This window comes from Eutrigla gurnardus (assembly GCF_963514095.1).
Source record: "Eutrigla gurnardus genome assembly, chromosome: 4".
NCBI classification, from domain to species: domain Eukaryota; kingdom Metazoa; phylum Chordata; class Actinopteri; order Perciformes; family Triglidae; genus Eutrigla; species Eutrigla gurnardus.
In genome coordinates, this window is record NC_139918.1 from 20,744,591 (window position 1) to 20,771,373 (window position 26,783).

A 26,783-nucleotide genomic window follows, 5' to 3' on the forward strand; every position below is an offset into this window, starting at 1 on the left:
CAGACAGGTTCAGTGCACAGCAAGGCGGCCAGCATGCAAACAGAGCCAAACAGGGATGAGACTAAAGGCAGGTAATCAGGTAGAGAAAACATCGATATCTAGAAAAATGCTGGAACGCTAGACACGGAGCTACCAAGACGAATGGGCAGCAGACAGGGAGTTAGCACCAGACTCGATACTTGAGGGGAGGATAACAAGACACAGGTGAAACAAATCCATCAACAAGGGGGCATGGAGAGGAAGGAAGGAAGGAAGGAAGGAAGGAAGGAAGGAAGGAAGGAAGGAAGGAAGGAAGGAAGGCAGGCAGGCAGGAAGGAAGGCAGGAAGAAGGGAAGGCAGGAAGAAGGGAAGGCAGGAAGGAAGGAAGGAAGAAAGGAAGAAAGGAAGGAAGGAGGGAAGGAAGGAAGGCAGGAAAGAACGAAGGAAGGAAGGAAGGAAGGCAGGAAGGAAGGAAGGAAGGAAGGAAGGAATGAAGGCAGGAAGGCAGGAAGGAAGGCAGGAAGGCAGGAAGGAAGGCAGGAAGGAAGGAAGGAAGGAAGGCAGGAAGGCAGGAAGGAAGGAAAGAAGGAAGGAAGGCAGGAAGGAAGGCAGGAAGGAAGGAAGGCAGGAAGGAACGAAGGAAGGAAGGAAGGCAGGAAGGAGGGAAGGAAGGAAGGAAGGAAGGAAGGAAGGAAGGAAGGAAGGAAGGAAGGAAGGAAGGCAGGAAGGCAGGAAGGAAGGAATGAAGGAAGGAAGGAAGGAAGGCAGGAAGGAAGGAAGGAAGGAAGGAAGGAAGGAAGGAAGGAAGGAAGGAAGGAAGGAAGGAAGGAAGGAAGGGGGTTTGCTATGTGGCATTACCTGGTAATATGCTTCTCAAGCAGTCAGGTTCAGGTCATGTTTGGGAAGGGCAGGACTCGAGTAACACTAGCTCCGTGGTGAAACAGGCCCGGTATTTGGTCGCTCTCCAGGAGAACTTCATCGTCCAGCTCATATTTTACACAGCAGACGTCAGGATGATGACACGGCGCGGGTTCACCGTCGGCTCCCTCCAGAGACATCCGAGCAGGAGATTTCCATCAAATACTCCTCAGCATGAAATAACCATTAAACAAAACGGCCTTATCACCCGCTCGCAGGGTAGTCTCTTTAATTAGCTCGCGCGCCTCGGCCCCCTTCAAACGCGGGGGGCATTAAGACCCAGCAGAGACGGCGAAAACATCTGTCGCCTCGCTCTCCACAGTATGAATTGCGCCTGGGCTCCGGTCTGGAGACACACGGGCAGCGGCAGGCAGTGCTGGCACGGCGCGGACGGGACCGGAGCTGGATCCGGGATTTGCGAACAGATGGACGATGAGAGAAAGTGGAGTCGGACGCACTGAGACACAGCGATAAGACAGCGCGCCGCAAAATGAAGACACCTATGGTAAAAGCTTTCTGTTGTTGCCCCCCCCTACTCCGACACTCAACTGTTCGCTTTATTTACGTCCAGCATTGTTCAGTGAAGTGCGCTCCGATGCGCCGTAACGCCGCTGCACTCTGTCGGATCAAGAGATTAGGATCAGAACAATGGGCATCCAGCTGGGCGCTCTGTTCGCCACTAAGCTTTTCTTATGATAACCACTACGGCACGGGTCACAGATGGCTGGCTGTTTGCTTTCCCCGCTTCTACTGCAGGTGCCTACATCCATCAAAAGAAAAAAAAGATGAATTAAGATGTCATAAATTAATCAATATCTTGTATAAATGTACGATGAAGTAAAACAAAAAATTATGCACGCTATTAAAACACATCAGAAGTGTTGCTCATCATATGCACCTGTGATTTAATATGCATTCGCGAGCTGGGAGATCAAAGTGATGCACCGTTTAACTTCAAAGGTCACGTTGTTGATATTAACTTTTTTATTATTACATTATTGTAAATGACCGTACAGACGTGCGCATTAATACGCACTCAAACTAAGGAACGAAGATCAATGTGACGATTCTGCATGAGCCGTTTAATTAAGACGATAATTGCAGAGGGGGGGGGGGGGGGGGGGGTGTAAAGTTTTGGTCGCACGTGACTTCCAGGAAGTTGGACTTGTGTTGACAAACCAGCAGGGGATGATGATGATGGTCCGGGCTCCACCACGGGTGCAGTCTAAACTCAGTGTGTGTGTGTTTGTGTGTTTTAGCGCCATGGCATCGCCGTGCTCCTCGTGCTCCTCCTGTGCGCGAGCCTGTTCCTCGTGTACAACGGCAGCTTCACCGGCGCTTCCAGGGACGCGAACGACACGCACACCCGGCAGCACGAACAGCTGCGGCGGCCCACGGAAGCCCCCGTCAGGGTGGCCAAGCCTCACCCCCCGGTCCTCCAGGGATACAGCGGCATCATCGACCATAAGGTAAACAGATGTGTGTGTGTGCGTGTGCGTGTGCGCGTGTCCCCTAATGCAGGGAGGGAGTGTGGGTGAATGGCGTCACATGTTTGCCCTAATGCGCTTGCAAAGCATCAAAAGTGAAGCGGGGTCTACTTTCTTTCACTTCCTCTTCTCCTGTCTAACAGCAGTCATCTTTAAGAGAATCAGTCTTGCTCCTCTCGTCGTTTATCACAATTTTCTCCAGCGCAGTGTTGCGCCATATTCAATACCCACCTGTCGTTACTAATAACAGCTTAGGCTCCGAATGAAACCTCTGCCTGCATTCTTGCGCTCTAATTGGTACGCCCGAGGAGACCTGCAGTTAGGTGAACCCTGACGTCACAGCAGGAGTGTATTGACTCCCATCAATTTACCAAGCCAGGAGAAAAGGATCGATGTTGGCGCCCGGGAGCGAAGGTGCTGCAAGGAAAGCAGGTCTAATCACCCTGTAAAGGCCTTTTTTATTTTAAGGCAACTACAAGATGGCGTGGTTCTCTGTGGCTAATTTGGTTGATGGGCTGTTGGGGGCATCGTGTAGCGGTCTGCACCACCGAGCCAAATGACGGATGTGACCATTGGATTAGATGTTGAAGATTTAGAGAAATCGAAAGTTTCAGACGGATTACGAGACAAAAAGGCTCCAGACCGAAAGAGATGCAACATTAACCCTCGTTTGTCTCTTTGTTGTAGGTTTGTGTGACTCTTTTTTTTGTCAACTTATGTCTGTTTGTGCTTGTTTTGCATCTCTATGGAACCATTTTTTATTCCTTTGTGGTTGCTTTGCATATCTGTAGTTATGCCATGTTTCCATATAGTGGTTTTGCATCTCTCTGTATAGTCTTTTTGTGTTTCTTGTAGTCATTTTGCATCTTTCTGGCGTTGTTTAGTCATTCTGTGTCTCTTTGTAGTTCTTGTATATCACTTTGTAGTCATTTGATAGACTTTCTCCCTAGAAACATTAAAGCCTCGGTTATGCTTCCTCGTAGTGATCATGCAATCACGCAGTTGCTTGGAGACCATGATGGTTCTGCGTTGGGTTTACGTGTCGAAATGCAATTCAATGCCACACCGGTAGAGGGCGCTATGTTTTTTGTAAAGACTGACCGACCTACCGAGACTCTTGACGTATATCGTCGTTAGCCTCGTTATAGCCTATTTGTTTACCTTCCGGCTTTAAAGATCCACAATTTTTCAGTGTTTTATTTCAAGGTGCAAACAATAAAACAAGGTGCAAACAATAAAAGTATTAAAAGTTTAAATGGCTGTGTTTATGAGTGGAATCCGGAAAAGCGGTCTCCAGCGGATGTAGTTAGCGGACCAATCACAGCCAATGCCGCTGCGTCGACGCGCGTCTAGGATTTTTGGGAGGTGCACGTCAGGCCCTTGCGTTGGACGTAAGGGGGGTCCGCAAGGACGTAAGGGGTCCGTAAGCCCCCTTGCGTTGTGTCAACGCAGAAGCATAACTTGGGCTTAAGTCACTTCGACTTGGGGCCCAAGGTCAGGGGCCTCTGGGCCTGTGCCTGGGAGGCCCCTTCTACAATCCATCTAAGCCAGGTCTGGTGACACTTTGAACGAGGTGGCTAATTAGTGCTGCCGTTGCTCTTTCAAGATAATCACCAGATTGTGTCATAGGTGGATTTGCATGTGAGTAATTTCACAGCCTCCTGCCCGCTCTTAGGAGAGGCTGTTCGGATGAGACAAATAAGCAGCATGAACATGTATCAGCCGGGCAGATTTGGAAGTAAACTCTTTGTTCGTGAACGGCAGGGGAAAAAAAAGTTTCCCGGCTGGGGAAATGAACTTTTTTTTTGCTAAATTAAACACCAGGGGCTCTGTAGAGTCACTTAATCTTGTGACAAACTAATGCAGTTTGGCAGCAGAAGGTGGAACTCTTATTCATTAAAAATACATCTCGTTGGTGCCGAAAACCAACAAGTGCGGAAACCTGTGATGTTGGCAACAAAGAAACGCCGCCTGTCCGTCCACTTAAGTTTCCTTTTCTGAGCCGCTCGGGTCCGGGGAAGGAAGCTCATGCTGGTTATCTGCACGGTGGAGTCACGGTTCACGCTATGCGTTACATCATTTAACTGGTAGTCATGGTGACTTCATATCTGCGTGAGCAAAATGACTCCTAACAAATCCCACAAATAAATGTCCTTATATATTTAAATGAATTGAGGGCAAAGAGAGATGAGAGAGGACATGTAATGCAGCAAAGGTCCCCAGCTGGATGTAAACCGGGGACCTTGTGGTTCATGGTCGGCATCTTAACCCCCCGAGGCGAAAAGGGAAATGTTTCCGACTGAGCTTTCAACTTAATGAGGTTAGGGTTTGGATTACGCACGTAGCTGTCAAGGTGAGAATAGTGGAATTGCACTTCCTGTGTCTGCACGGCTATGAGGGTCCGCAGACTCCTTGCGGTTTTGACATTAATCACCGTGACAACCATGAGATGCATCCGCTGCAGTATAAATGGGATGCCGTGATCATCATCTGTCCATGTCCGTCTCCCATTAAGCATTCAGTTGACAACATGACAAACATTCTCCTTTTCACCTCTAGATAATTTTGTTTAGATATTCGCTTTGAGCCGGAGCAACTCAAGTTGCATTCACGGACCAGCGTGTAGTTCGGTTGCTGTCTCCAGATCTCAGCGATTCAGTCGGCATTTGGTTCCCTTATAACAGAATTTTCATTCGAGCATGTGAACACTTTAGGTCGTAACATTATTTATAAGTGGGATGTGGATGATGGAACATTACGATTCAGTTAGTTTTCTCGCGATCAATACGCCAGAGGCTGTTTAAGCTTTTGCTCTCAGAATCCGAATCATCACACGGCTCAGTTTCGCAGTTCTGTCAGAATTCGAGCGGCACGCAATTATATTCGAAAAAATGAGCCGTTCATATTTGAAGACAGCCGGCGGAGCACGCAGCGGCGTCTGTTTTCTCACTGCCTGAAAATGCCAACATTCAGTGACAGTGTACGTTTTGATTTGATGAGGATTTGTCTGTAATGGGTCAGTAAACCCAGCTTTGGATGAGAATTGATTCCCCCCCCCCCCCCCCCCCCCCCCGACGAGAGCAGCCGAGCATCATAAGTAAACCACCAATTTATTTTTTCTCTCTGCAATAAACTTATTGACATTTCGGCGACAAGGGACATCAATTAGGGGCCATGGCTCCACTGAACATCATTTATGCTTCTTCAAACCCGCTATTATATCACCCTTCAGCTTCTGCTGGCGTAAGCTGCAATCAATACTTTATGATTCGAATGCACTTTGCCACTCGCAGCATGTGGAAGTGCATCCTGTGGTCCAGCCTTCAAATACTTTGCGTTTAGTTTTCTGACACATGGGGTCGGACAACATGGATGAGCTTTCTCCCGTGCATGCTGGGAAGGGAGCATGTTGGCGGCGGATTTGTTTTCCTGCAGCGCCCAATGATTGGTGTTTGGAAAGAAATCCTCTGACATGAACATTTGTCTTCTTCATCTTTGCCCGCTGACCCCTCTGCCATATTGATCTTTGCAAGATATCAGCTGGCTGGCAAGCAGGGTGCAGTGCCAGTCAACCTTTGTCTGTTTCACTTCATCCTCCACCAGAGTATTAAACTCATCATAACCCCAAAAACATTTTTGAATCCGTTTCTGCCAACTTTTGGCCAAGATGCTGAAATAATTTGCAAGAACATTTTTCTACCCATCAGGCTATGAACTGAACTTTTCAGATGTTTTTTTGTTTATTAGCACACATTGACAGTATTCAGCCATCTGAAATCTATTTAAATACTGTGTACTAACTATTTTTGATGCAATATGTTTGATGTGGGTCAGCATGAAGGGTGATTTATTTCCAGCGATGCAGCATTGGTTGGCCTGGACGTGTGCTGCAAGGACTGTAGGAGGAGGAGGAGGAGGGATGAGATTAGCAAGCAAAAAAGAAACTTGGGAAGGAGATGAAAAGGGAGAAACTCTTTAAGAGTAAGGCAAAGAGAATGAGAGCGAAAAGGAAGAAAACTAGGAAAGGGTAAGGAAGGAGAGACCGATAAAAGGGAATATAGGGGCTCAGGAAAGGTTCAGCCTGCGAGAATGAGACAAGAGAGTGAAGGAGGCAGAATCCGAGAGCGAAAGATAGAGTTAAAACCCAAGGGGTTTCCTTTCTTCTAGCAGGATCCTCAGTTTTATTTTCTCAGTGAGGAGGGGGAGGAGGAAGAGGAGGACAGGAAACCACTCTTGCCCATCGCTCTGTGGAGATGGGAGGCAAGGCGGCGCAACAGTCTCCCTCTGATGGCCTCTTTGACACCCGTATCATGCAGATTCCTAACCGATCTTACCTGAGACAGGTGGAGGTGAAGCAATGGAGGACATTCTGTTGCAGCTGACACCCTTTGTCAAACTCGAGTGGTACCAGGATGTCCAATGGGACAGTGACGAACTTGGCTTGACAAGACGCAAGGCGATACACCATTTGAGGTTGATGGAATTGCAATTTCATTGTGCTTTGTTGCTTGATGCTGATGTGCGGCAGGTGTTTACCATGTTCATGATCTTAGTTTATCGAGTTAGCTGAATGGGAATGTCATTAGTTTTGCAGATATTCAGTCGTAAACAACAGTATTGACCAATTGTATTGTATTGACCTAATAGGTACCCTCTAGGTAAAAAGGCAGGGGATAATGAAAGTCATTAAAATTAATCCTCAGAGGAACATGCATGTCTTTGCATGTTTATATATTGTCTCCTGTATTTTTTAAATCACACTCTATTTTTCCATTAATGTTGGAACCAAATCTTTCATTTGGTAGATGTTGAAATATTTCACTCAATAAGTGAACACTTTGACCTGCTTGTGGCGCATGATTTTAAAAGTTGGATGTCTACCAAAGTTGGGTTGATTCATCCTCTGGGAACCATGGATGTGTGTCCCAAATTTCACGACAATCCACCCAATAGTTGAACTGCGATATTTCGGTCTGGATCAAAGTGACGAGTCGACTGACCCGCCAACCGAAACGCCAGAAGCCGCTGTGCGACTGCAGACAATCCCACGAGATGACACTGGACATTTACAAAGCGGATCCTTCTGCACAAACTGGATGGCGCTGGTTTAAAACGTATCTGGGCTGTGAGTAGGTACACTCTGCTTGAAGGCGCGAGCCAAGGGGAACAAAGCCATCTGTGTCAAGGAGACATGACGAGGCATCCCTCTCCCAACTGCAGCTTTAGTGACAGCTGGAGAAGTGATATGTTTAATATTTCATCTCTGAGATTTTCTCTGAGCAACAAAGCTATTTTTCACCGTTGATTAGTATTTTGCTATGCAATCAGCCAGCTGGATTGCGAGACAGAAAACTCCCCAATCAGGCTGTTATGGCCATCGTCTCCGTGGGCATTTTATGCAAACTGTGTTTGTGACAGAAGCACTAATACCATTCTGTGAAAATAGCCTACTACAATTTAATGTCTGGCGTTCAAAAGCTTACCTAAGTATGTATGTTGGAATTATCATCAAAATAGACTTCAAGTATGAAAAGTAAAAGCATATCTCTAAGAACTTGGCCTGAGGTCAGAAAAACCTTTGTGGCGATGCGTTTTCCAGCTGATCCAAGAGGTATATTTAAATAGTTTATGTAGCCTAAAAAGTAGCAGAATCTTCTTAACACGTAAGGGAACACAGTTTATCAGAAACGTTTTTCAATGGACAGGAAGGATGTGAAAAACTGTAATCTGGAAAGTAACTAAAGCATTCACTAGTGGAGTAAAAAGTACAATATTTATATATATTTATATGTATTTATTTATGTGTGTGTGTGTGAGGTCTGTCTCCGTGTTTTGTACCGTTTTTAAATTACAATGCCAACTGCGTCTAACATTAGCGCCAGATAACCACTATTTTCATGCAGAGGCCTTGTTGGAATACTGAGAACGCTCCGTACCGACGGAAGAGGAGAGAATAGTGGTTTCGTTATGCCACAGTGGATAGTCTTGGATTTCAACTTATCTCCAGTGCATTCTGCTCCCGCCAAACATAACACAGCTTCGGGCTCTTCCCAACGCAGGCCTGGAAAGCAATTATGGACGAAGAGCGGTTGGGAGGGGGGTGGGGGGCTTCTCGATAAGCATTCCCTCAACGGAGTAATCTCACACTCGGTGCCTTTTGGCATTCTGTGGTTAGGGAATCACTGGTGAAGTCATACTTTTTCAACATAAAGGAAGTGGAGGGCAATTTCTTGAGCCGCCGCGTGTCCCGAGCATGAATGTAGATGTCATGCCGCCGCGTGTTTTAACCTTTGGTGCTCGGTAAGCTGCAGCCTTGGGGGTCCGCTCTCCTTATACGGGCCCCCTCCCCTGAGAGCCCTGTGAAGGATCTGAAAAGGTTAAACCATGATAAATGGATGATACCTTTTTGGCACAACATCAGGAGATAGATGACGGGCATCGTTGAGGGGGAACGCAACGAGACGGCTGGCAGGAAGCATTGCAATAAGGTGCACTTCCTCTCCTCTCTCTCTCCTCCCCTTCGCTCCACAGACCTACGAGGCGGTCTACATCTCCCCGCTCTTCAGACATGATTAATGCACACGGGCTACAAGATGGGAGAGAGGGATGATTGAATGTGACGTACATTTTGGCATAATGTCGTATCTGTATTCTGCGAGCGTCTCCCGAAACCCCAGAATAGAAACATAATGTACACCAAGGTTATTAATTACAGAAGCCTAGGGTTTTTTGCCAAAACAATGAGCTGCTTAGGCAAAAAATAAAGCAAAGGATGAGTTGTGTTTAAAGTTTTCCCCCCATAAAATGAAAGAAATGACAAAGCAGGAGGGAGCCGTGATGAAAGGAACGGCCTTCTGTGGCCCCGAAGTGTTTTGCTGATGTGACATTAAATCGTTGTGCGTGCCAAGATGTCTGCCTTCAGTCAAAACCGTCCCAATTACAGAGCGGACTTTGATGTATATCCCGTCACGAGGACACTGTGTCGCGGTTGTTCACGGAAGGCTCTTTGGTCTCTTGCTGACGAGCCGACTGATTACACCTCCAGTGCTGTCGAGGAGTAAGCATTTTTTTTCTTCTTGACATTATACGGAGCTGCTTCTGCCTTCTGTTTCTTCCTCTCTGCTGGAGGGACAGCACATTAATTCAGGTTATATCAACAGCAGGGTGTTTCATGGGACCATTTCTAAAACAGATACCGTAGATGCTCCACAGTGTGAGAGAAAATGCAGATGCTTGAGGGCCCCTTGGATAGTTTAATAAGTAGAAATCATATGCTGTGGCCCCTCACCGGCAACCTGTATGGTGTGTTAGACAGCAGCATCATCAAAACGCCAAATGAGGTGTTGAAGGAATAGTGTTCATCCCTCCAGTGGACTTCAGTGACGGGGTTGAATCTGTGCCAAGGAGCAGCTAAGCTGTCCTGGAGGCTTGACAACATAACCGATACCCCGTTGACACGTAGCCACTTCGCTTGATGGCGATCTGATAGCTATCTGATCTACCCAAGACGTGCAAAAGCTTTCGACATATTGACCCCATTTACAACTTGCATTCAAATAGACGTTGATAAGATTGGGATAAGATGATAGTACAGGTGTAAATGCACCCAAATCGCATCAAGGGGTGGATTGTAATCCAATCATCCGAAGGTGACCACAACGAAATGTGTAAATGCAATTGTGCTTTAAATCCAGATGCAGCAACTACCTGAGATCACCGACACCTGTCTGCGCTCGGCGTCTCCTCTTATCATCCCTCGGGTGTATACGGTTCAGAACAAAGGGATCAGATCTCAGACTAGACACTGTAATTTCTTTCTTTGTTTCCTTCTTTTGACAAATGTACTTTTTGTAAGTCGCTTTGGACAAAAGCGTCTGCTAAATGTAAATGTAAATGTAATGCTGTTAACAGTTTTAATCTGTTTGAAGCCCTAAAACACCTTCCATTGCCAATATGCAGGTATATTTTGGTGGCATGTACTGTGAAAGGGTCAAATATGATCTAGATTAGGACTGTAATCTGTAAATGAGACACACGTTTTAATGCCAGGTGTAAAAAGGGGGTTTGTAGCCTGATTTTGAAATATTGTTGATGTTGTCCCTTCAAGATGCTCACATTAATGAATCCAATTCAAGATCCTCATTTGCTTTTTATTAGACCCCCTCTGGACTATTCAGGCTCATGCTCAGGGACAACAATGTCTGTTGGACATGCTGAAGCTCTGAAGGGACTCTTCTACTTGATTGATGATTCAGGACTACCAGCTAAATGTTCAAGAACTTAAAAAAAAAACATCACTGGACCAACTTTGAGCTCTGCCCGAGGCTGCGTTCTCAGTGATTCACAAATTGATCTCAGTGTGGCGTCTTGGACTCGGACTATTCAGACCAGTATAATAGCGTGAAAGCAAATTCTAATGAGCAGCTGGAGGGACGCAGGTGAGCCCTCACTTCTCACGGTTCAAAGGATCGGAATAAGTGGCTGGAAGGACAGGACCGAGATATCCGTGGTGAAGTGGGGAGACTAGGTGGAATACATTGGTAATGAGGATAGATATTGAAGTAGAGCACACACCATCATAAAACTTTGGAATGGAGAATTCATTCCGTGGATTTTTATGTCATTAACAAGCCGGGATGTCTCACGACTGACCGAATGAAAGCAGCTGATTCAGACACAAGAAGTGGAGGTGAACCGCAGTAATCCGTCCTGGTCGTCCCGTCTCTTCTCCGATAGCAGCCTGTCTCCATCGCCCGCCAGAGCCGAGTTGTTACTGTGTGGCTCTGCAGCAAACATGCAGGGGAAGAAGTAATTTGAGTGGAGTGGAGGATGGAAATCGTCCATACAGCTTCCCACACTCGCTCACACTGCGTCAATCACTGTGGGAAGCGCTCGCGACTGTCGGTTTGTTTGTTTTTCAGAGAGTGTGTTTCAGCCTGCAGATACAGCAGCACCTCTCTCACCCCCCCGTCTGCAGGAGAATCTGTATACGACGCAGTGTTCGCACCAGATTTGAACTTCTTTGGGATCTCGGATCTGTGGGTCACGGTGACACGCAGGTCAACAGGGAATTTTCCATGATTTTTTAGCAGGACGATCTTAGGCGAGGAGGAAGAGGGTGTGCGGTTAAACCTCAGCAGCTGTCTCGTTATCTCTCAATTTGCTGCTGTGAAAAAGTAGAATACATGTGAAGTAGGAGGAAAAAACAAAACAAAAAAAAAGATATATATTCTACTAAAAATACCCATGAGCGAAGGAGAAGACGGCAGTTAGAGGTGCAACTCAGAGCAGCAGCAGTTTCAAAACACTCGGAACAAAACTTGTGACTATAGTTGTTGAAAGATATAAAGTTGATGTCTGTTTTTCTTTCACATTGTAATCTGGCTTTTAGGCACTGTTCGCTGCACATGGCTTTAGATTCTGCACTTTAGGAGTCATATTTGTATGCACAGAGGCTTAGACCTTCTTCTTATCAAAGGAGATATTTTCATATGCAGTTGTCTTTTGAACCGATGGAGTGTTTTTAATGCCGATCCAAACTGTAGAAGAGCTCCAAATGAGAATCACTCACACTGTTTATGGGGAAAATAAATGCGACTTCTACCACCAGGGCTGCCTGAAATAAAATAATCAACTATTATTTTCTGTTTAAAGTTTCTGCTCAGCCGCAAGAAATCTAAAACTAAAAAAAAAATCCAGTTTACATAAAAAAAAAACATTAAAAAAAGAAGGCAGCCTGTTCCACTTCTTCCTTGATGTCCTAGAAAATAGATTGTGAGATGAATATGAAAACCGAACACATACATCAAACTTTAAAAATGCTCATTGGCACAGCTGGCTCTGGTTCTTATTATACGCTCCAGAGTCAGACAACCTTCAACAGGTATTGAACAGCCCCACGAAAATGTATCGCTCAAGAAAACATGATTAGAGTCCTTCTCCTGTCCTCTGCAAAATGAACCTGCGCTGATGAAAAACAACAACAATAAAATGCAAATAGAGGCCCACATATTTGTTGTAGAATCAATTCTTTGAGGTAATAAGCTCAATATCAAGTGTGATTCGTGCTCATTAGGAGCCAGCAGGCAGGTTGCCACTAACAACGGTTGCTTTAACCTTTTTTTTTGTATAATGAAATGAATTCAATTCCTTCTTTGCCAATCTGATAAAGGCTGAAATTTATTCCTCATTAAACATTTTGGAACGACACTTGATAATCTTTCTGATCGTGCCAGCAGGGATTAACTTTTTTATTTATGGGGGAAACTTCTGCCTTTGTCTCAAACTGCATTTATCTGCAGTCGTGATAAACAAAAGGAACTGTCATCCCTCGGTAGTTTTAATCGAATCGCTCTGCTTTAATTTACATTTACATTTACATTTAGGTCATTTAGCAGACGCTTTTGTCCAAAGCGACTTACAATAAGTACATTTGTCAAAAGAAGGAAACAAAGAAACCACGACGTATCATTGCCGGTGCAGTAAGAGCTAAAAATAGAACAAGTGTTAGGTCCTCATCTGAGTAAAGTAGTACTTCAAGAGTAACAGTGCTACGATCCGAGTTTTTTTTTTTTTTTTTTTTTTTTTTTTTTTTTTGCGGGGGGGGGGGGGGGGGGGGTCGAGGGAGGGTGTTAGTGGGTCATGCTATGTAGAGTCGAGGTGAAGTCTGAACAGGTGAGTCTTGAGCCTTTTTCGGAAGATGGCAAATGACTCTGCTGTCCTGATATTGGTCGGGAGTTCGTTCCACCACTGAGGCGCCAGAACAGAGAAGAGTCTGGACTTTGCTGAGCGACATTTGTTTGATTTCAGCGATGGTGGTACCAGCCGGCCAGCTGAAGTAGAGGAGCGGAGTGCTCGCTTCGGGGCATGAGGTTTGACCAGTGTTTGAAGGTAGGCAGGTGCCATTCCATTGATGGCCCTGAAGGCCAGTGTCATCGTCTTGAATTGGATGCGTGCTGCAACAGGGAGCCAGTGGAGGTCACGGAGGAGGTGGGTCACGTGGGAGAATTTGGGTAGATTGAAGATAAGGCGTGCTGCAGCGTTCTGGATACGCTGCAATGGTTTAATCGCATAGGCCGGGAGTCCGGCCAGGAGAGAGTTGCAGTAGTCAAGGCGGGAGATGACCAGTGCTTGGACCAAGAGCTGCGTTGCATCCTTTGTGAGGAAGGTCCGAATCCTGCGGATATTGTAGAGGGCAAATCTGCAGGATCGGGCCACAGCAGTGATGTTGGGGGTGCAGGATAGTTGGTCATCGAGGATTACACCCAGGTTCCTCGCAGTTGAGGAAGGAAATACTGTGATGCCCTCAACAGTGACCAACAGGTCCATGTGAGGGCAGTCTTTCCCTGGGATGAAGAGGAGTTCGGTTTTATTCAGGTTAAGCTTGAGGTGATGTGCAGTTGTCCAGACAGAGATGTCAGCCAGACAGTCCGAGATGCGAGTTGCAATGTGAGCGTCAGAGGACGGGGGAAAAGAGAGGAACAGCTGGGTGTCATCAGCGTAGCAATGGTAGGAGAATCCATGCGATGTGATAACAGAACCTAGTGATCTGGTGTATAGTGAGAACAGAAGCGGTCCTAATACTGAGCCTTGAGGGACACCCGTGTCCAGAGAGCAGGGTTTGGACATAGAGCCATTCCATGTGACCTGAAAGGTGCGGTTTGTCAGGTATGATGTAAACCAGGTGAGAGCAGAGTCGGTTATGCCAAGTTCAGCCAGAGTGGAGAGGAGAATTTGGTGGTTGACTGTGTCGAATGCAGCAGATAGGTCAAGGAGAATGAGAACGGAGGAGTTGGATGATGTTTTGGCGTCTCGCAGGGACTCGGTCACAGTGAGGAGGGCCGTCTCAGTGGAGTGGGCAGTCCTGAATCCTGATTGGTTAGGGTCTAGGAGGTTTTTCCGCAAGAGATAGGATGACAGTTGGTTGTAGGCAGCACGTTCCAAGGTTTTAGAGAGGAATGAAAGAAGAGATACAGGTCTGTAGCTTTGGATGTCAGTAGCGTCAAGGGTGGGTTTTTTCAGGAGAGGCTTCACGATAGCGGTCTTAAAATCCGCTGGAATGACACCTGAGGTGAGGGAGGAGTTGATCAGGGTGGGGAGGAATGGCAAGATGTCGTGTGAGATGTCCTGGAGAAGAGAGGAGGGAATCGGGTCAAGGGAGCAGGTGGTGGCACGGTTAGATGTAACAAGTGCGTGAACGTCTTCAGAGGTGAGGGGGCTAAAGCTGGTAAGACCATCCGAGTTGAGAGTTGGGGGAGATGTCTTCTGGGAGGGAATAGGCGTGAATGATGAGCTGATGTCATTTACTTTCTTGGTAAAGTAAGTTGCAAAGTCATCGGCAGTAAGGAAGGAAGGGGGCGGAGGGGTAGGAGGGGTGAGGAGGGAAGAGAACATGGAGAAGAGTTTCCTGGGGTTGGAGGCAGAAGAGTTGATCTTTGCCAGGTAGAAGGCAGATTTAGCTGCCGAAACAGTTGAGGTGAAGTCAGAGAGGAGGAGGTGGTAGTGAGCAAGGTCCTCGTGCTGTCCCGATTTCTTCCATTTTCTCTCTGACGCTCGCAACAATGATCTGTTGGTTCGCAGAGGTTCAGACAGCCAGGGAGGGGGGGGAGATGATCGCGCCGGTCGTGCGATTGGGGGACAGAGAGTGTCCAAAGAAGAGGCGAGTGAGGACATCAGGATAGAGGAGGCTTCCTCAGTAGGCATTAAGGAGAACTGTTCCGAGGATGGGAGCGAGGAGATAACAGTTGAGGAGAGAGCGGAGGGAGTGAGGGATTTCAGGTTGCGGCGGCTGGTGACCATTCGAGGCGTAGAGGGGAGGGATGTGGTGGGCTTCATGGGGAGGGAGAAAGTCACAAAGTGATGGTCGGACACGGTGAGCGGGGTAACAGAGATTGCCGAGATGCCACAGGATCTTGTGAAGACAAGGTCAAGTTGGTTCCCGGCCCGGTGAGTTGGTGGAGAGGGGGAGAGCATAAGGTCAAATGCGGAAAAGAAGTCGATGAATTCAGATGAGTGCAGCTTTCCCGAGTGGATGTTGAAGTCACCGAGGACGACGAGCGGTGTGCCATCATCAGGGGAGCAGCTCAGGAGGGCATCCATCTCATCCAAAAAGTCACCAAGAGGACCGGGTGGGCGATAGATCACTATGATGTTGAGTTTGAAAGGAATGGTGACAGCGACGGCGTGAAATTCAAGCGTAGATCGGGGTAGGTGGTCGAGAGGAAGGACCTTAATTATTAGTAGGAATTCAGAAGTGCTTTTCTAAATAGCTAAATTTCCTCCCCATCACTTTCTAATGCTCTGAAAAATCAACAAAGTTAAGTTTCAAAATGTTTAAAAAGTTTTTAACACTAATAATATTCATTTTTACAGTGAAGACGAACAACACAGCGACAGCTGGCCGCGACTAATAAAGTGAGCCGGAATTACCAGATGCAGGGGCTCGTTTCAGGAACGCAAAAGAGTATCTGTCTATTTATGAGCTGAAGATGACTCCATTTCCTCGGCTCATAATCACAGTGTTAATTCCGTCCTCCATCATCATCTCGTTAATAATGCAGCGAAAGCCTTGATGATGATGATAGCATCAGATGCTCGGCTAATAACGGAGTGGAACTGCATCAGCTGCACGGGCATTAATATCAGTATTTAATGCTTCTGAGGCTTCAGAGGTACACGTTTCTGCTGCAGATCACACAGCTGTTGCATAGTTACTTTCCAAATTAAGAATTAACCATAAAAAATACATTACTGTGTTAAACAGAAAAGGTTTTTTTGGGGTTCAACCTTTTTGTCCTTTCTTTTTCTCTTCATTTTTCCTCTAAAATTCTCACTCATTCTTTTGAGGCTCAGCAAGGACATATTTAATATTTAACTGAGGAACAAAAGGAGTCCAAATAATGAAGAGAGATTTGTGAACCAGAACTTTTTATTTTCTTCTTTTTCTACCTAATTAATCCTCTTGCAATCCTTCAAATTTATCTTGGGTCATGCCCCAAATGGGGAACCACTACATTAAACTACCTAATGGAATATAAAGTAATTAGTTTCACCTCAGCAGACACAAGGCTGTAAAACACGTCGACGTATCAGTATATCTAACAATAACTAGCGGGACAGTTTCTGCAAAATGAGCACTTTTTACTTTAAAGCTTGAAGTGCATTTTGCTGATAATAGCTCTTTACTTCGCCCTTGACTTTTGAATGCAGGAGTTTTTTACATGATTGTGTATTTTCGTACTGAAGTTGAGGATCTGAGTGCTGTGCGACGCTTCCTCTCCCTCGGTGTGCTGTGACGTGAAAAAGCCTGATCGGGACTCATTAGGAGATAAAACGATGTGAGAGCGGCGAGACGACAGAAGGCCCTTAGCATGCATGCACGCATTGTTTGTGTTTTTATGAATTCCTGCTAGGCAGAATACACCCAGGATTAGACTAATGAGCCTGATGTTCGTGTGGGAGGCTCGTCACCTTGGTGAGAAAAAAAAAAAAAAATCCCCAAGAAAACAACCTTCCAAACAGTCGTTTAGTGATGTGAGGAATAATTTCTCTCATTGTGAAGATCAGCCCGAGTGAACGCAACGCTCGCTTCAATGTTCCCAATCACCAGTTGGCCTATTATCCCATCTCAGGTGCGTACCCATTAAGTAAATGAATAGGCATTACCTCGCCAATAAACATAAGCGACGTGATTCATTTCATCTGTGTTTTCTTATTAAAAGTCGGGAGTGTCTGGGAACGCGGCGGGAAACGTTGAGTTCCAGCCGGGAATTAAGTTTCATCGTGCATTCAAAGTACATGAGGAGGATCATTGAAGGTACTTAAAGTATCACAAGTAAAGGGTAAAAATAAACCCTTGGCTGATGCATTATAATAAGGGCTGTTCATCGATTCAAAATGTGATCGGTTTGAGTTGCTGTGGATTCATAAATATAGCCGGAAAATTCCCATTTTCTTGTGGGAATGGAAAGATTAATGACAGAAGGCGTACATGCAGCAGAATTTGAAGCCTCTGCAATTCGGCATGCACAGATGCAGCATTTTACATGTGTAATTTTACATCCCTAATTATAATATATACATGGCATTATTTGAGCGTTAATCCTGAAGAAGAATTCTACAGTTGTAGCTGATATTCACTAAAAAACATGTCCTGCCTGTTTTTCAACACAAATTATTGAACAAAATGTAAGATGAAGGGATTCCAGGCTGTTTTGGTGCCATTTCAAGACTTTTTTAAATCATATTTTGATGATATAATATCATGTCTTTCATATCTTGCATGGCCACAAGTTCACAGTGCTTTATTTGTAAGGGGCAACAAGCTAGAAGGTTTAGAAACCACTGATTTAATCTATATGGTGGATTTTATTATATTTGATAAGCTTAGCATGGTTTTGTAAAATGTTCTCCAATAGTAGGTAAGGTAAGTAGTTACTACAGCTGTCAGATACATGTAAGGGGGTAAAACATGTAATTAGTTACTTACCACCACTGATGTACTGTTGACACAAGCACAAAGAGATGGAAAGACGCTCTCACGTGTCCTGCTTACAAATATGAAATCTGTCGCCTCCCGGGAGATTCTACCGGCTTGACGAGTGTTGTCACTGGCAGCTGGTGTTTTACACACACACACACACACACACACACACACACACACACACACACACACACACACACACACACACACACACACACACACACACTCCCTTTTTGGTTACTGTCTCTCATTATCCTCTGCTCCACCACATAATGGACAAACTTCAACTAGAATATTTAGTATTGAAAATGTTTTCAGAGAGAAGCGGCTCTTTCCTCCACACCGGAACTGTAATATTGGCGATGTATTATTGATGTCGTCTTTTTTCCCCCCCCCCCTTCTTGCGCTTGTTGTTATATTGTGAGAACACAACAGTAATTGCTCCCATGGGATTTATCTCAGTGGGATTTATTACACTCGCACTCCAAGATTTAACAGCCGGTCTCCAGTCTGGAAGGAGAAGTTTTCCTGCGTTGGTGTGAAAATTGCCTGTTTGCCCTCGTTCACAAATAACAAACTTGTCATCTCCGGTTTGACAGTTAACAGTTCGCCTGAGTTCCATATTCAAATTTCACTCCCACCTTCCCCAACTGTGTACATTCACGCTAGGATTATACTGCAGCTTTTTATCTCTCAGTGTCGGTTTCAGCTCGCTCTATCTCGTGTGGAGAACGGGACTTTTGCGGTGCGGAGGGTTGCACGTGACGTGAACGTGAAATAGCGGCACGCGCCTCATGCTCAGTAGACTCCTCTTAATAAGATCATCTTCCCGTTGGTCGATTCAGTCGAGTGTTTACCGGCGATCGCCGTGAGTCCCAACGAGTGATCTGAGAGGATTACACCAATAGACGGTATAATGATGATGAAGGCGAGAGCTCCACGTGTAGAAAAAACACACAGATTGGGCGTCTGGACGCGCTAAGGAGGATAAATCCTCTTATAATGACCTTATCAGATATCGCGACTTCATTGCTGCTGCGAAAGTGTGCATTTCTAACTTCTCTGTCATCAAAGGATGCCCCTGAAATCCCTCTTCTGGATCTCTGAAGGCCCTGCCCTACTTTTTGTTGGTCTCCAAAGTGCTTGTTTCACTGACAGCCACTCCTTTTTCTTGCTCCTCTTTTTGATCTATCAGATTGCCTTTCATTTTCCTCCCCTCCTCAGCCCGCCTCTGCCTGTCACGTCCACCCCCCCCTCTCTCTCTCTTCCTAATGCCCCTCTGTCATTTCCTCCCGGCTTTTTTTCCTCCTCCATCTTTTCCACTTGCCACCTCCTGCTAGATTTAGAGCCGAGAGAGGGAGGTATTCCATGGCTTGGTAAATTGCACCTCATCTTTTGTATTCATGCCAAGGCAATCATTCCTTCAGGCTGTTTGTGTTGTGTGTGTGTGTGTGTGTGTGTGTGTGTGTGTGTGTGTGTGTGTGTGTGTGTGTGTGTGTGTGTGTGTGTGTGTGTGTGTGTGTGTGTGTGTGTGTGTGTGTGTGTGTGTGGTCCTCACAGCAGCAGCAGCTTCGCTCCTCCTCCCCTATCTTGGTGGAGGTTACAGAGACAAACATTGGCTACACCATTGTACAGTCTGCACCAGCGGCCAGCAGGCTGATATGGAGCCAATTAAGGCGAAGAGTGTGTGTTGTAACCAGGCGCAACCCGACACGTCAGGCTGCCCGGGGTCCGGTGTTCTCCAGCAGCTCGCACTAATAGAAACTCGCAGCAAGTGTTCCTCCTCCTCGGGTCGACCTCACCTGACGAGGTGAGGAGGAAGAGGAGAAGGTGGAGGTTCGCTTTTATCTGGGAGAGAAAGAAATGCGGTATTCTTCTTTTTGCCCGGTCCGTGCAGGTGGTAAGGAGAGTTAAGGTTTAATGACGCGGTCTTGCCTTCGGGGCAGAGTCTGGCAGTCCGTCTACCTCGTGGTCTGCAGAGGAGGTTGCTGTTTGGGATACAAGGGCATTTTAGATTGGCGCAGCAGGGCAGGGGAGAAGAGAGCGAGGCAGAGATGAAGACTCGGTGTAGGTGGACACACACAACGACAGCAACGGCTGTAAAATAAATGATCAAATGCAGCCCAGTGTAGTACAAGTTTTAGTGGTGGTAGTACAAGTTCTATAGTTTTCAGAAATGATGCTCCAAGGTTGGGTTTATTAACATTTCCAGGTTTAACATGAGTCCAAATCACACATTCAATACTTTTACATTGCAAGTCCTTCCATCCTTCCTCTCAGCCCACCACTTCCAGATGAATTAAATATTTAGAAAAGACATAAAGAAAGTCACAAATGTTGAATCAATAAGGGAAGTGGTGTTAAGTATATACATAGAAGGCTGTTGCCTGTTCCAGACTCCAGTCAGTCTTGAACTTTTCTTTTCCCTTAAGGTGATTTTATCTTCTCCAACTTAGGAAAAAAAAACATTATTTCCCTCATCCATCTGACAAAGAATGGTGTTTTTGAGCCGTTCTAGTTTAAAAGTAGTAGGCGTTAATAAATGCAATAAATGCCAATAAATGCATACACATCTTTGTGTCTTTCAGTGTAAATTCAGGATCTGCAGAGGACTTTGCCTGTCTTGGATAATGGTCTAGCTAGGGACTGAAGAAACAATTAAAGCCCCCCCACCAATAATAGATGATGGTTTCCATTTTCATACACGTTGGGCTAGAAAAAAAGATGAAATAATTAAAGCGTCATGCCCAAGTTAGGTAGTGATCTTTTCTGCTTCCGTCTTTATTAGTGTTGCAGCTCCTGTGACCTTTCCAAGTGAAAAAACCTCCCTCCCCATAGTTGACCGTGTGACGCAGCATCCCTCTTTCAATCCTTCACCCAACTACTTGAAAAGGTTGCTTGTGATATTTGTACATATCCAAGTACCTGTTGATATCCGCGTCTTTCCTAAGTAGCTGTGTTTCTCCTCCCGACCATAAGTAGCTAGTTGGTTTGTGTAGAATGTGCTGAGCTGAGGCAAGAAGCCGTGTGTGGTAAACTGCAGTAAAAAACCCTGATTGAGACATATATTTGTCCAAAGAGTGCTCATAAAATCGAAATAATTGGCATATATTTCATGTATCTTAATCGGAAGATGCTACGTTCAGAACAAGGCCTCGTTCTTAATATCTGGTCTGCTGCGATTCTGCCGTTTTATTGTCTGGGAGAGTGTTATTGTACTTTGCTACTGAACATAAAACATGTTTAATAGCTGTTTTTTCTCATTATTTGCATGAGCGGTTTGTTTGTTGCCGAAAACAACAGGTCGTTTTGAATATTAAAAAAAAACAAGAAGTGGTCTATTTTCTGTTCTCTCTTCTTCCCTTTCTGTCTGATCTCGCTGCCTCCAAGTATTTGATACATTTAGGAAAAATATGCAGGTGAAATGTTTTCCATTCATTGTGAGTGTGGGTTCACTGTATTTCATCAGCCAACAGTCAGCTTTGGTGCAAGGACACGTATAGAGAGCGAATGTGTCATTTGTGTCTCTGAGACACATTTTAAAAACAATGCTTTTGTCGTATTGATTTAAGACTTGTCATCAGTCTGTCTGTGGGACGTCGCTCTAGACGCCTCGCTGCTAATAAAACAATGTCTGCTAATGTGCCACTTTAATCATTCGCTTTCATTGACACCAGGTATCCATTACGTTCCCCCCCCCCCCCCCCCCCCCCCCCTCCCCCGTCACTGACGGCTGCATAAAACCGTTTTTGGTTTCACACACCGTTTTAAACTTCTATCCTAATCAATGTTTTTGTCCACAGTCCTCTTATTATGCGGCCTCTCGTTTCCCAAATAAACAAAAACAGCATGAGCTCCTGGTTTCCACTCGTCGGGCTGCTGAACTGTCACTTGCAATTGGGAGTCGTAGCTGAATTCGCTCTGGTTGTTGTAGTTTGATTGCAGCTTGTGTTCAAAAGTGCCGGTAATGCCGGGGTTTGGCTTAGTGTGTGTGTGTGTGTGTGTGTGTGTGTGTGTGTGTGTGTGTGTGTGTGTGTGTGTGTGTGTGTGTGTGTGAGTGAGAGTGAGAGAGATACTCTGATGTCCTGTAAACTGTTGCTTCCCTCTCCAACGACGACACACACACACACACACACACACACACACACACACACACACACACACACACACACACACACACACACACACACACACACACACACACACACACACACAGTGAAGCCCCTTTTAAACTCCCGCCTGATTCAAAGATCAGAGCACGGACAGGAATCTGTCCACTTGTTCAACTGCCCTGGATTTGATCAGCTCTTGTTTGAACCCCCCCCTTCCTGATCATCAACCATGTAACTTATTGCCCCCCCACACAAAAAAAAAACAACTCTCTACCTCCATCAGTATACTTTAATTGGTCTCTTTTTAGCCCAGATGCTGTATATTTCTTGCTGGAGTAGATAATTGCCCTCCATCAAAGATGTCTTCTTTTCAGGGCGCTCACAGAAAACTTTGCTCTAATTAAGACCAGAGCGTCAGAACAGCAGGAGCTGTCAACCTGGAGTGCCGCCGCTGATCACTGGAATCCCTAATTGCCCCTGTTTTTCGATTTCCACTCTCCCTTCCTCCGGCCTCCCCCCCCCTCCCCGTCTTCATTATTCCTCAGCAGCGCTCCCCCACCTCGCCTCGCTCTCTAATGACCGGTCAAACGTGCACGCCGGACAAACGAATAAGCCCTCCTCCATCCACTCTGCCCTGCAGCACTCGGCCTGTGTGTACTCATCAGCTCTATTCTAACTAGATGAATCCACTTTTTCTTCCTCCGTGCTGCTGAGATTTCACTCTAAACGGTAACTGTGCTCGCACCGCCCCGACTCTAAATGCCGTTTTGTTTCTCCGTGCGTTCATTCTCCATTCAGTCCCTCTTTCCCTCTCCGTCTATTTAATTTCTGTATCCTTTCTAGCGTTTCTCCTTCCATCCCCCTCCACTTCTTCTTCTCCTTTTTTTTATCATCTCCTATCATAAATTGGCTTTCACAGCAGGAGCCAACTTAAGAAATTATTATTATTTCTTAGGGCATTCTGTCCCTTTTTTCTTGCATCAAGTTTTAGAGCTTTTTTATGACCTTTTTCCACAAGCAATTATAATGAATGATTAAATTATACATTAGCATTGTGAATATGAACCGGATTTGTCCCGGCGCTGGAGTCGTGTGCTTTTATTTTTCTTTCAGCGTTTTTGGTTCGTTTGCTCAGTCCACAAAGAAATATCTCACCACCTGCAGGTCAAAGCTTTATTTATTTGGTTAGATGTTCTACATGCGATCACGGTTCTCAGAGGATACTTAATGACTTCCTGTAGCGCCACCATGAGGTCGACATTTGTGGTTTGGAGGGACTGCTAATGTGGGGAGTAAACCGGGGTATGGCCAAATTCACATAGACATTATTCTACTGTTCATTTTGTCAGCTATTTTTCTCTCAGTGCTGTGTCAAATGTGGTGCATTTCGGTGCCATCTAATGCCTGGTTCAGACTACACAACATTCAGCCTTCAGGAATGATCAAGAGTGTCGTGGGCAACAATCAGTCGTTTTATGAAGCGGAGCTTGTAATAATAGATGACAACCGACGCTGCTGCTGGGATGCATCACAACGTCCTGAAAGAAAGTCTACCATGTTTGTATGTTTTTGCCTTTTCCACGACACGTTCCGTCACAAGACGGCGAGAGATAGCAGAGGAACTCCAGTAACCCAGTGAGTAGGCATCATTAGCATAATTGAGTCCGGGACTTACAATTAGAAAAGATAATGCTTGTATATTGAGGTCAGAATTTCCTCCTTTTCCTTTTTTTAAGGACTTTTGCTTGAAGCCACCATTCATTTCTGACCGTTTCTGATCTTTGAGGAGGCTGCAGTAAACAAAGGCGTCGCTGGCGAGCCTAAAGGTCAGACCCCGAGGCTCGGAGGAGGCTGAAAGCACTCCGCTCTGTTGTCGTATCTGGATGCTAGACAGCCAGACGGCATCCTGCTGGGCTGCATGATTGCCGCCTCTCAGCGATCCCATTTGCCAGCCATATCCTCCCATTTCGCATCCTTGAAGACCTGGAATCCTCACTAAACCCTCACTCGACCCCCCCCCCTCCCCCTCCCACTGCATTCACCCACACCAAATCAATAACAACACTCGAATACCATTCCTCCTCTCTGAGAGGGTATGGCACACGTCTAGCGTAAAGGTTCACTGCAGTGTAAGTATGTCTATTCCTCAAGGGGCCGAGCCGACTCCGGGAAGGGAGAGGGGGAGGGGGGAGTCGGGTGAGGAATTAAAGCTGATTTCATGCCCCCTTAAGACCCATGTGAGTTTTAACCACCAATTATTGCCCCTGATAGCCACGGGCAGCGTGGCGAGCCCAGCGCTGACTACGAAGCCAATCAGGCCTCGGTCAAACTGCATGAACTTTTTTCCGACTCCAATCGCACAGATGTGATAATGTGCGATTATACGAGTGGTTTTATTCCCGCCCGTCGTTTAATCACACACTCTTCTCATGACCTATTAATGCCACTCAACAATACCAGGCTTCTAAAACACATCTTCAGTGTCACGTTGCTTCCAGCTCTTGAATCAGCACCACCACACCGTCTTCGGTCTCCACCCGTCTCCCGCTGCTGTTCAAAGACGCCGCCCGCCCAGGTGGTCCGGGACTCGAGCCGCCGCTCCCTTTCATCTCCCCCCCGCCGTCTTTCTCAAGGTTAATCCCGGCAGCGCTGACAGCCATGTTTTCCCGGGGTCAGGACGTCAGGCAGGGTGAGCGTCGGGTAGACAGTGATGGTTCATGCATTCCTGTGAAGGACGGGCTGGCTGGGAAACAGAGGACACCCACCAGAATAAGGAAAGAGCTTGGTCGGGGGTCTGGCTGTCTGTGTTTTTTGTTTTTTGTGGATGGAAAGGTGGACTTAATGAATCCAGGGCAGTCTCTCTGTGTTTGTGATGAGGTAACCCTCTGAGGCTAGAAATCTCTATTCAATGAAAAGCCATTTTCTCCCTCTGTGAGCTAATAAGCCATGAGTCACATGGGTCCAGCTCCTCAAATGTGCAGATTTACTTCTTTTTATATATTTGTTATGGTGTTCAATTTAATTTGGGCTTCTATCAGACACTATGATGGGGCATTTTAATTAATTTTCTCATATTTAAAGACCAAAAGATTAAACAACTATTCTTCAAAATGATGGGTTCATTAATTAACCGAGCAGTAAGTGGCAGCTTTACAACTATCACATATTTTATCGTCCTAACTTCTCTGCCGTGCTCTTCTTCAGTCAATTAGATCATGTTTTTTTTTGTCTCTGGAGGGAAATTAGCTTCCAAAGCCTGCACATGTTCATGTCTCACATGAGGAACTAGACATACAGCTGACATATGGGTGTATATATAGACATTTTGTGCCCTACATGCATAGACGCTGAATACATTTTTCTTTTCTTTTTTTTGTTAATGGCTGAGGTTGCAACCGCCTCAACTTGAATAATTGCTTTTTCTGTCTGTGATACCGTATGAAACCACTGAGTGGTCGAATCTAAATTGAGTTGTTAAGCTCCCAGTTAAAGATGGAAAATCTAAGTTCAGCCAATAGCTGTCAAATAAATGTAGTTGATTAAAAACGTACAATATTTCCCTTTGAAATGTAGACGTATAAAGTAGCGTGAATTGTGAATATGCAAGTTAATTACAAGTACCTCATACTTGTACTAAACTACAGTTCTTTATTGTGTATCTTGATATATAATAGATAGAACTACGCTGAAGAAATGAGGACTCGTGGTGTTTGATTGTGAATTGAATTGAATTGGAAGAAGCCCCTTAAATGCTTTTGGATTATGTTAGGTTATCAAAAAATAAAGATGGCTTCCTGGAAAAGTCAATGTGCAAACGTACTGTTTTCTGCATAAGATATGGATTGTTTTGCACAAATCTAAAAAAATATTCCCTTTTCCTTCCCTTTTCTTCTTTCTCATGTCTATTTTTATGCCTCCAGTAAGACCAAAAATAGCCGGATGTTAATCAGAATGCATAATTTAGTTGTGATATTGGCTTAGGTCGCATCGCTGATTGCAGCTTTGATGAGGTAACGTAACGGGACTCTGACAGAGTACACTTTTAAAGAAGCTTAACAGACGGCATTTAGACGCAGTAAATATTTTAATTATGATCAAAGGTTTTTTTTATCATATTTGAAATGGCTGTCTTTGTTCTTTCTAACGCATTAATGATAGATGTGTTTTGAATTATGAAAAATGTATCAAATGAATCATTGAGTGGAGTTTTGTCGAGGATAAATTCAATTTGAAATTTAATTTTAGAGTTTTTTTGGGGGGAGGAGTCGCTCGCAGCCAGTTCTGAGGTAAATCACAGTCAACCCAAACCACCGTATCGGATGGGTCGTGTCATTCTGGGTGAAACGGAGAGCCATGTCCGGACTGTCCGGTCCATTTCTTGGTAATAGCTTGACCTCGCTCCCTTAAGAGGCCAGTTCTGGCCAGCGAGGCCCACTTAAATTCTCTGTGAGACAGAGGAAGAGAGAATAGCGTCTGTAGAGCCACTTAAAGCCCCTGGGTGAAAATGGGATTTCTGACCTGCTCCACTGGTGTTGCAGCTCTACAGCCAGATTGGCTGTCAAGGCGCTGCCAGGTGGGAGAGGGGGAGGAGGGAGGGGATGGATGCTGGTGACGGTGTAGACCGCTAGGACCTCATTAGCTCAACGTTTCATCAAACCCTATAGCACCAGGTTGGCTCTCCCTGCCTCCATATATCTCTTCTTCTTTTGCCATTTTCTTCCTTTTCCTCGTTTCTACCACCCTCCTCCCCTCCCTCCCCCCTTCTGCTCCTCAAGGTGTCATTAACCAGATGATGCTGCTGGGCTA

General features: G+C 45.6%; 1 protein-coding gene across 1 annotated transcript in view; it reads left to right on the forward strand.

The window, feature by feature from the left end:
* The first annotated feature begins 1,241 nt into the window (after window positions 1-1,241).
* Window positions 1,242-26,783, forward strand: part of st6galnac5a (ST6 (alpha-N-acetyl-neuraminyl-2,3-beta-galactosyl-1,3)-N-acetylgalactosaminide alpha-2,6-sialyltransferase 5a) — a 42,754-nt gene continuing 17,212 nt past the window's right edge. Inside the window, exons 1-2 of the mRNA XM_084008309.1 lie at window positions 1,242-1,402; window positions 2,157-2,366. Of these exons, the coding sequence (XP_083864435.1) occupies window positions 1,388-1,402; window positions 2,157-2,366 (225 nt within the window). The 5' untranslated portion in view covers window positions 1,242-1,387. The remainder of the gene's footprint in view (window positions 1,403-2,156; window positions 2,367-26,783) is intronic.